Genomic DNA, 10,756 nt, shown 5'->3' with positions numbered 1-10,756 from the left:
TTCTATTCTGTCATAGGCTTTTTGCATGTCTAGTTTTAGAATTGCCTGGAATTTCTTCATCCTCTTTCTAATTCGGAGCTGATGAAGTACCTCTTGGACTACCAGGATATTATCCTGAATCTGCCGGCCACCAATGAAAGCACTCTGTTCTATTTCGATCAATTGGGGAAGCCAAGGTTTCAAGCGATTTGCCAAAACCTTTGATATAATCTTGTACACAAAGTTGCAGAGGCTAATAGGTCTATATTGGCTGAGATTCTCTGGATTAGGGACTTTGGGTATAAGAGAAATTAGAGTTCTGTTAATGGATGGGTCCAACACTCCGCTACTCATGAAATCTCTCACCATTCTGACGATATCAGCATGAATACCCCCCAATGATGTTGATAAAACTGTGCATTAAGTCCATCAGGCCCCGGCGCTTTCAATGCTCCCATTTGGAAAACAGCATCCTAGACTTCTTGTAAAGTTATGTCTGCTATTAATGCTTCATTAATCTCTTCCCCAACAAGACTAGGACACTGCTCAAGAACCGGTTGAAAATCACGAGAGCCTACTGATTTGTACAGATCCTTGAAAAAATCTGTTGTTACTTGTTTAAGAATGTGGGGATCCCTACTCCATTCCCCTTCTGATATCATCAGCATCGAAATTTTATTTCTCTGTCTTCTCTGAATTGTGGTAGCATGAAAGTATTTGGTGTTTTTGTCTCCCCATTTCAATCACAAGATTCGAGATCTCAATCCCCAGTACATTTCTTCTTGTCTCCATAAGTCATGAATTCTTTCTTTAATCTGTTTCACTCTCTCGTTATCATTCTGGGTATTAGTGCCATTTGTGACAATCTGGAGTTCCATCTTCAACTGCGTGATTTGCTTTTGTGCATTAGAGAACTCTTTCTTGCTCCAACTAGTCAAAGCCGTTGTCACCTCTTTTAATTTTCGCAAAAGGCTTTGATTCAGCATATTTGAGGATGTCCAGGCCTTTTTAACAGCGTCTCCATACTCCTCATCTTCAGCCCAGAATGTCTCATATTTAAACTCCTTCCGGCGTTTCACTCTTTTAGCTTCCAAAGACAATAGAATCGGGCTGTGGTCTGACCCAATCCCAGGCAATGCATAGACTTCTGCGTTTGGAAATAATATCCTCCAATCAATATTACACAGGACCCGATCCAAACTTTCCTTCACATAGGCTTCCCCTTCACGATTGTTAGCCCAAGTAAATGCGCATCCTTTGCATTCAAGATCCATTAAAGAATAGTTATTCAGGAACTCCTGAAATGCATTCAATCTATAATGTTCAGCCATTCTTCTACTCACCTTTTCCCAATGATAAAGGATTTCATTAAAGTCCCCTAAACAAATCCAAGGAAGGTTATTAAGAGAACTCAAACCTTTCAATTCCTCCCACAACCTCAGCCTCTCTGGGAACGTGTTTGGTGCATGTACCAATGTGATTCTCATTCTCGTCTTGCATTCATCATCTTCATAAATGATATTGACGAACTAGAGGTATTGCAGGTGGGATGGCAATGATGTGGAGTAGTGGGGTGTCGGTCACAGTGGAGTCATATTCCGATGAGTTTGTCATTTAGTTCTTTCAACCTATGTACTTTTTCTAGGCCATACTATTTAGCTCTGTACTTAAATATCTTCTATCTTTTTAACTTTCTTTAAGATGGCCGGGAATTAGATAGCTTTGGTGCAAGGTCGGCCACGTAATTTGATCTATCTTTTTTTCACTTATATGAGCTACAGAAGGTGGGAAATTAAAATAAAATTGCGTAGTTAGGCTGGTCGGAAAATTCCATAAGTAAATTTAGTTCATGTTCGGTTAAACTCAAATCGATTATTCAGTACTGGAAACATCAATTTATTATGACGAATTACATTACAATTTATCAAATTCAATTTTGACTATGCTCCTATATTGTGAACAGGATTTTTCGTCATCGGATGATCAATAAGTCATTTGAAGTCGACTAAATACAAGCAGCGAGACAAGATAAAGAGAATAAAATATATTGGAAAAAAATTTCCTAATATGGCACTGGACCGGAGAAAATTTCTAGTCTTACACACTTGAGAGATGGTAAATTTACTGAGATTGAATTTATTACTTATAAAAAACTGTAATTGGAAGTCAAATGTGTCCTATTTATATAAAGGTTCACGTACAATCTGTCGGATCATGTATTCGTTTATTTTCAATTGTCAAATGACATGTATCTGTGATTTTGCACGAGGAAAAATAAAAACATCTCTCTACAAAATTCCTAACTAGCCACCTGCGTTGCCACGTTTGAGTTGTTGTCACATTGTCATTCCGAGCCACTTCCGACCATGGCCTCACCGTTCAGTTGCAACCCACAGTCACCAATGTCTCCGCCTCTCTTTGATGACGAGATCCACGCTGCCACCACTCCAGATTTTGTAGTACCGCCGTCGCGATGCTATTGCATTTTGTAGTGACGAACATCGAGACAACAACAATGCCTCCATTAAAATCTAAAAGTGGACCTCGCCATGAAGAACTAGAGGGCTCTCCTCCAATTCTCAGTTTTCGAATCACGATGGAGGTGTCATTATCGTCAACGACCATCGTTGATGATAAGGTGACATCCAAAGAGGGAGAGGGACAGGGCAGGGACAGGGAGAGGTCGGGATCTTGTTAAGAGTTAGAGTTGGTGACCAGTTGGGATGGTGACGATTGATAGGTGATGGCACAGTCAATGGTAGTGATTGGTGCGCCGTGGTGATCATTGTTAAAATATTAAATCGTACCTTCATTTAACAGTTTAAACTTTCAGAACAGTTAGTAGTGATTCAAAAAATCTCACATGATATCAAAGCAAAGGGTTTTGAATTCAAATCTTCCAGACTCCTATTTGCCTTGCCGATTACATATTTCCACACTTTAATTTTAGGCCAAAGTCGATAGTGGTGGCCACGGGCCGGTTTCGGCCCGGAACCGGCCCGGAACCGGACCGGTCAAACCCGAGCCCGGCCCGTTGACCGGGCCCGTGGTTTGGAACCGGAACCGGCGGTTCCGGGCCCGATTCCGAAAAAAAAAAAAAACTGCTGCACTCTGCAGTGCAGTGACCCGTTGGACCAACGGGCAAAGTTTTTTTTTAAAAAAAAAAAAACCCCCCTCACTCCCCCGGGCGCCCGCAAACAGGCTCGCACGTCTCGCAGGCCCCGTCATGCAACGCCCAACGGGCAAAACTATTAAAAAAAAAGATAACCGTTGCAAAATTGCAACGGTTATCTTTTCTTTTTTTTTTAATTCTAAATTTTCTTCTCATTTTTTTCTTATAAATTCTCTCAATACTCACAATTCTCTCAAATTCTCTCAATAGTCGAAATTCTCTCAAATTCTCTCAATTTTCTCAATACACGCAATTCTTTCTTAATTCTCCCAATTAATTCGCTCAATTCTCTCAATCCACTCGAAAAATGGCAAGTGGAAGTCCAGTGCCAACTGGCAAAGGTAAGAATATCGCGACGGAATCCCATCATTCTTTTGATCCTCGTGAATATGCAGATTTTCAAGACGATGAAATCAACATTTTTCCCGATGTGGAGCGCGTCCCGACGCAAGAAAGTTTTCATCCTCCTGCCGAAATATCTACAACAAAGGAAGTGGAACGGGAATTTACATTTGACATTTGGAATCATTTCACGAAAATGGAAAGGTTTGATATTGGTCAAAAAAGGTATGATATAATTTGTAAATATTGTGGGAAAATATATAAATATACAGGTGGACAAGGATATGGAACATTTAAACGACATCTTACGAGCAAACATCCAACCGAAACGGGAATCGATATCGGGCAACAACAAATTTCCTGGTACGTCAATCCTAACACTTCCCCTTTATTTCGTTTTAATGAAAAAACTTATAAGGAAGAATTAGGCAAATTTATTTCCGTTGAGCATTTAGCATTTAATTTTGGAGAAAGATTTGGTTTTAATGAATTTGTACAAAAAGCATGTTCTCCACAAGCAAAACGTGTTCCTAGAAATTCAATTAAACGAGTAATTAAAGATCTTTACAAAAATGGAAGAAAAGATTTACAAAACTTTTTTATGCAATTTAATGGATGCGTGCATATAGGTAGTGATATTTGGAGTGATCATTGGCAAAATCATTCTTACATGGGCATAACATGTCATTGGATAGATGACGAGTGGAGTATTCAAAAAAGAGTTATTGCATTTAGAGTTTTCGATGATAAGCATACGACAAATAATATTTATAGAATAATTAGGCAAATTTTAGAAGAATATTATTTGCTTAACAAAATTTTTTCAATTGGTTTTGATAATGCTGCGGCAAATACCGCTTCAATTGCCGATTTAGAAAATATTTGTAAACCCGCTTTTGGCGGAAAATTTTTTCACATTAGATGTGCTTGTCATGTTTTAAATTTATGTGTACAAGATGGTTTGAAAACTCTTGATATTTTTCTTCAACCAATAAAAATGGCGATTCAATTTTTATGGAAACATCCCCAGAAAATGAAAGAATGGGGTAGATTTTGTAGAGAAAATGGCAAAAGGCCAAAAAGATTTCCAAAAGATGTTCCAACTCGTTGGAATTCTACTTTTCACTTGCTTAATGAATCTTTAGCATATAAAGATTTATTATGTGCATTTATTTCTAATAATATACCTGAGATTAATTTATACCCACAAGAGTGGGATATTTGCCAAAAAAATTTAGATGTTTTAAAGGTTTTTAATGATGCAACTTATACTTTGTCCAGTGTTTATTATCCTGCTACACATTTATTTTAGTAGAGTGTACTAATATTGTCGGAATTTTTGATGAATATGAAAATGATGTTGAATTGCAACATACTATAGTTGCAATGAAAATGAAGTGGCTACATTATTATAGGGAAATTCCCATTATTTATTTAGTTGCTTGTGTTTTTGATCCGCGTTGCAAATTGGATGGCTTAAATGATTTTTTGCGTACGTATTATCAATGTTTACATTATGATGCGATAAATGTTACAACCATAATACGTGAGGTTAAAAATGTAGTAATAGAATTATATAATGAATTTTATGCTAAATATAATTTAGGTGATATTGGATCTTCTCGATCTACGGAGATACAAAATGACAGTACAGGTAAAATTAGTAGAGGGTACCAACTTTTATTACATAGATAAAAAAAAAACAAAAGGGAGTAATAGGAAATATTTCTGAATTAGAGATTTATCTAACCGTTTCATTTGAGTTTACTGAATCCGAAGGTGGTACAGATTTTTTAATTTTGGATTGGTGGAAGAGGCACGCAAGCCAATATCCAATCCTTTCTCTTATTGCAAAACAGATTTTTTCAACCCCTTGTTCCACAGTTGCGGTCGAACAAGCATTCAGTGCCGGAGGTAATATTTTGGACGAACATCGTCTCCAAAATCAGTGGAGATTCAAGCTTGTGTTGCTGATTGGACGAAGGCTCAATACCGGCAACAAGAGATAGATCGGAATAATGAATCCGAATTCTTTAACGACGGAGATACTACGGTACGTGCAGATCTTGGAGCAGGTAGTGACGATTGAGGGTAAAAGAACTATTGGAGTTGGCAAATATTTCGGGAACCCTTGTTTCTCATACCGGGTACGCCCACGTGAGCTTAGGGAAATCGAAATATAATCCGACGACATGTGACCTCTGGTCCCCTGCGCACGGAATGCTTAGGTTTTGGGGTCATTTTAGGGCATATATATTGTGCTCCTTTTTTTTTATAAATCGTTGTAACGAATTATAATATGCTAAGTGATAATTTATTAAGTTCAAGCCCTCTCTTTCTCTCGTCTTTTTGTCCTCAAATTTGATTACAATTTACATTTTAATTACAATTTATATTGAATAATGTTCCGGTGACGGAACATTAACTTTTTAATTTTTTATTATTATTTTCTTTTCTTTTTTTATTTTCCTTTTCCTTTCTTATTTTTTTTTCTTTTCTTCCTCCGCCGGCCATAGCCGGGCCGGCGGAGGTCGCCGGCCTCAGGCGAGGCCGCCCTCGCCGGCGTCGGGCGAGGCCGACCTCGCCTGCACCGGCGAGGCCGGCCTCGGCCGGCGCCGGCGAGGCTCGACCTCGCCCGCAACCGGCGAGGCCGGCCTCGGCCGGCGCCGCCGCGAGGCTCGACCTCGCCACTTGCAACCGGCGAGGCCGGCCTCGGCCGACGCGCGCGAGGTCGAGCCCTCGCCCAGATCTGGCGAGGCCGGCCTCGCCCGGCCCAAGCAAGGGCGGCCCTCGCCCGACGCCGGCGAGGCCGGCGACCTCCGCCGGCCCCGGCTATGGCCGGCGGAGGAAGAAAAGAAAAAAAAAAAAGAACCGGCCCGAAACCGGTTCCGAACCTAAAACCGGAACCGGAACCGGCCCGGAACCGGACGGTTCCGGTTCATGCTTGGCCACGAACCGGAACCGCCGGTTCCGAACCGGAACCGCCGGTTCCGAACCATGGCCATGACTAAAAGTCGAGCCTATGCGTGAGGTCTAAAAGAGGAAAGGAGGAGAGAAAATTTTTAACGTAGTTATCTTTTAAATAGGTAAATTAGAAAATGGCATCATTTTAATCTTAGGACCTACTTAAAGTTTGGATAGGTCTGAACCTACCCAAATTTTTGCCATAAGTTTACTAACTGAGTATTCAATCAAATAGTTTAGTTTATGTGTTTAATTTGAAAAATACGACATAAGACTCTGATGCAATTGCTTTTTACTAAAGTAGGATTTAGAGGGAATAAATATGATTTTATGTGTATGCTAAATGAAACAACTATCATGACATGCCTTAATAATATAAATAAATATGTGAATGTTCTAACAGCTATTGCATAGAGAAAATCGTTGCTACTATACAATATTTACAGTAACTTCTGTGGTAATATAGATGCAGATTTAATACCTAATAATCGGGAAAATTGTTTTTTTATATTTACACCCATCGTACGGATTCTAATGTAGTTCTAAACATTTTAATTGATCTAATTTAATGCTAAATGTTTGCGTAAAATTTTAATATAGTTATTCCGATCAATTCTTTTATAAATTACTAACGTGGCTGTTCCATTATCTCCGTTGTCCTTTGTGCACGGTCGGCGATCTAATGTGGATGAAACCACGTCATTTTAGTTAATTTTTATGAATTTTGTTTCTTTATGGTGACTGTTCATCTTCGACCTTTGCCACTTCAACGGTGTCATCAAGGACTATTCTATTGACAACTTGCCTCGGTTGTCCATCTCGATGTTCCCCTCTTTGAGGAAGTACATTGGCTTGCGGGCCCGATAACTTCACTTTTTTCTATGCTATTTCGGGTTTTCCATATCAAAAGGTCGATACTTTGCTGCATTCGCAAGCGATTGTTGATGGGTTTAAATTGGATTTGTTTTTTTTTTGGTCAAAAATTTGGATTTGTTTATTAGGTCCCCTTTGGTGGATATTTACTCGAAGTTCTCGAAAGTGGTGCTTGCAAAGAAGCTGTTTGATGAGATGCCTGAGAGGCACATTGTGTTGTAACACCATGATCTCTCAGCCAGCTCGGCCACTCCTCCATGGCCCTCAACCTTGGGGCCATCAAGATCTCAATGAGTCAGCTAGCCTTTTAAGCGTAGATCTGGATGGCTGGCATCGTCACGAAGCTCGTACAACCCCCAATGAGGTTGTCGTGGCTGTTGATGACCTCATAACAAAGTTAAGCTGCCATGGACGGCGACCTCAGTCGAGGTTATTCATGGCTTCCACGACCTCGATCCATGGTCTTGGGGCTTCTCGACCTTGAATCTAGGGTCACCGCAGCTGTCCTCAACCCTAGTGACCACCGTAACGAGAAACAAAGAGAGATCTCCGGTGATCAAGACTTGAGATTACCGTTGTTGCGGGTGGTAGGTGAAAACAGAGGTAGAAGATGAACAATAACCAAAAAGAAAGAAAAGGAAAAAGAAAAATGAGAAAATTTAGTAAAACGACATCGTTTTGTCCCATCAAATTGCCGGCCGGATTACGTAGGATGGCTAACAATGACTGGATCGCAATGCCAGGAAATTTAGGCGAGCATTAGCTCGAAAAACTATATTAAAATATCACGCAAATGTTTAAAATTATGTTGGATCAATTGAAATGTTTATGTTAGATAAATCTCTTACCAAAGTTATATTGTTAATTTGAAGATAATTATATAAAGGAGAAAAGAAAATAAAGAGGGATAACGACAGGGCAAGTGTATGAACTTTTGCCTTTTTCAATTGAATGCCAAAACTTTTTACTATTCAATCAAATACCTTAACTTTTAAGATTTGGTTGTGAAGGTTAATTAAATTGCCATGTCATTTGATTTTGTGGAAATGGTTCGCTTATTTGGTAAAAGTTAATCACAATTGATGACATGACTCGCTTGCTTAGAAAAAAATCGTGTGCTCGATCCATTTGAGTGTCGGGTGATGACAAGAAAGAGAGTGCCAGCTTGGACGATTTTTTAGCCATTCGATATGTCTAGTTAATGTGGCATCATCTTAACTTACCACATTGGATGCCAATATGGAAAGCCAATGGCTATTTAACAACCTTAGTGTCCACGTTGACATTTTCCGTCCGCGATCTTAAGGGAGGCCTCACATTGACATCCTTTTGAAAAGTTGACGTACTTGATTAAACAAAAAATTAAAACAAACGGAAACTTGTATACTATGGTGTTAGTAACAACAAATGAACGGGAAAGGGCTTCCTAATGTTCGACAAACTGCAACAGCTTTCAATTGGATAGTGCAAATGGAGAAATGCCATGAAAGCTCTATTGAGCCCCATAAGCATTTGCGCGAAAAGGACTTGCAAGTTTTTATGAACATTAAAGCATACCCTATACACATACTTTACATTAGAATGGTTAGATCGACGTCCATGACTAGATCACATCATGGAGATGTTTTGGCTAAGCAATTGGAATATCAAGAAAAGAAGCTGAGAAGTGAGTGGAATTATATATATTGAGGAAGGATAGAGTTCACTGAACGATTGCCTTTAGGTTCCGAACTCCAAATGGGGAAGGAGCATTGTTGTTTGCGAGGTCTTGATCATTTACATGGGCCCAGTTCTCATTCCATTTGTGGGTATTTGATGATCTACAAACCGTCTTTAAGAAACGATCGGCTCATGTTTGAGCATGAGCGCCAAGATCAGACGAGAGAGATAGAGCTACGAGATTAGCTCCCATTGAGGATGGGACCAGCAGGAGATAGCTTTGATCGAGGAGTTGGGCTTTTCTTCGCTGATGAATCGATTATTTAGTGAAGCGAGTATAATTATGTACTCTTGAGGCAAAAATCATGACTAAAGGAAGAGTCCTTAGCCATGTTATGGAATTTCTATCCTTTTCAGTGCAAATGGTAATAATCCTTTGATAGATATGTTTGCTGGTCGAAAGTTTTGTGGACAACTTATAAGAAGAACGTAAACTCTGTTTAAGACTGTCTTCTGTTAGTCTCAAGTCATCATAAAAGGAAATTTATTCGATTAAGAACATTGCGTCGTCAACAACGGACATGATAATAACTGATACAAACCTAACCATGCAAGAGAGCATATAGGTCGTTCCAATTCCCTCTCCCAAAGTTAGTGGGATTCTACATTGTACGACGAGGATACGGGTATTGTGGCGCCGTTGTTTAGTTCTTGGTGCTGCTGTGGTCTGCAACGAACCCTTGATCCGGTACCTGAGGCTTGTTGTTACCTTCTGCTTGGGCTAGCCCTTCGACATAGGCGATCCTTTTGTTCAGCTCTGATTTTTTTTCCTCCAAGAAGGAGAGTAAGTCGCAGAGTTCATCTCTTGAAAAGTTTTCGAAGCTCTTCCCTTGTTCATGGAATCGGTGCAACAAGAGGTTCATTTGCATGTTTTTGTTTCTGCGTTTATACTTGTTGAGCAGTTCCTGGTCCATGGCTATCTTTTCCCGGAGGTAAGCCTGTTGGGTCGACATTTCTTCGGACCTCTCTGCTTCTGGGGAGCTTTGGAAACTCAACAGCAATTGTGCAGTCTCCGGGTGAGATGGCCGTATCGCTGGTTCGTTATCGCCCCGACCATACATGATAGCGAACTCACTCACACTGCACACATTATCGAGCTTAAACTTCTTCCTCATCATGGTTAATTCTCAATGTGGACTCTCTTACCTCCAGACATGCGTATTTATAGCGTACTCGAAGAGGGTGATTCCATATCCTGGCACTGCTGAATCAAGGCAATTGAGAATCAAATTAGGAAGTGCGGTGCCATAGATGGTGAAAATTCTGGATTATGGAAATAGATTTGCAATTCATCATGCCAAGGTTACATGGTAGTGAATGAGCTGATTCTTTTTTCTCTTTTGGGGTCTCTTATCCGGCATAGAAAATCATGGTCGGTGAATGAAAGGCTTTGGATACACATGCATCATTGACCGAGTTTGGAAATCTTTGAAAGTGGAAGGGAGTGGAAGAGGAATATACTCGCATATGGCAATTGAGAGGAACATGGATAGGATGAAATTAAATAGCTCCTGATCAGATAGAAATCCAAGAACTTTCTATGTATGCAAAGTGCATTTTTAGTAGTGAACAACTAAGCATATCGATCAACCAACCTATGCGCGCAAAAATAGAGCTTTCGAATTTTACATTGTCGGTTCGGCAAAATAAAAAGAAAAAAAAAGGACAGAGATGTGTAAAGTCGTTATTTTCGTTACGGTTTCACGA

The 10,756-nt window shown here is 39.9% G+C and overlaps 1 protein-coding gene across 1 annotated transcript; it reads right to left on the bottom strand.

Moving 5' to 3' along the window:
• Positions 1–9,693: 9,693 nt before the first annotated feature.
• On the bottom strand, positions 9,694–10,167 carry LOC130139075 (agamous-like MADS-box protein AGL80). The gene has a single exon (XM_056315307.1). It carries the CDS (start codon positions 10,165–10,167, stop codon positions 9,694–9,696), a length of 474 nt encoding a protein of 157 aa, XP_056171282.1.
• Positions 10,168–10,756: the final 589 nt, after the last annotated feature.

Source organism: Syzygium oleosum, unplaced genomic scaffold (genome assembly GCF_021117445.2).
Source record: "Syzygium oleosum isolate NSW1041296 unplaced genomic scaffold, Sole_v2.1 Sole_v2.10, whole genome shotgun sequence".
Classification (NCBI taxonomy): domain Eukaryota; kingdom Viridiplantae; phylum Streptophyta; class Magnoliopsida; order Myrtales; family Myrtaceae; genus Syzygium; species Syzygium oleosum.
The sequence above is the reverse complement of the archived record's forward strand: the minus strand, read 5'-3'. Positions and strand labels throughout refer to the sequence as shown.

What these genes read in the sequence shown, in the direction of transcription:
- LOC130139075 (XM_056315307.1), bottom strand. Translation starts at nt 10,167, where the DNA reads ATGATGAGGAAGAAGTTTAAGCTCGATAATGTGTGCAGTGTGAGTGAG.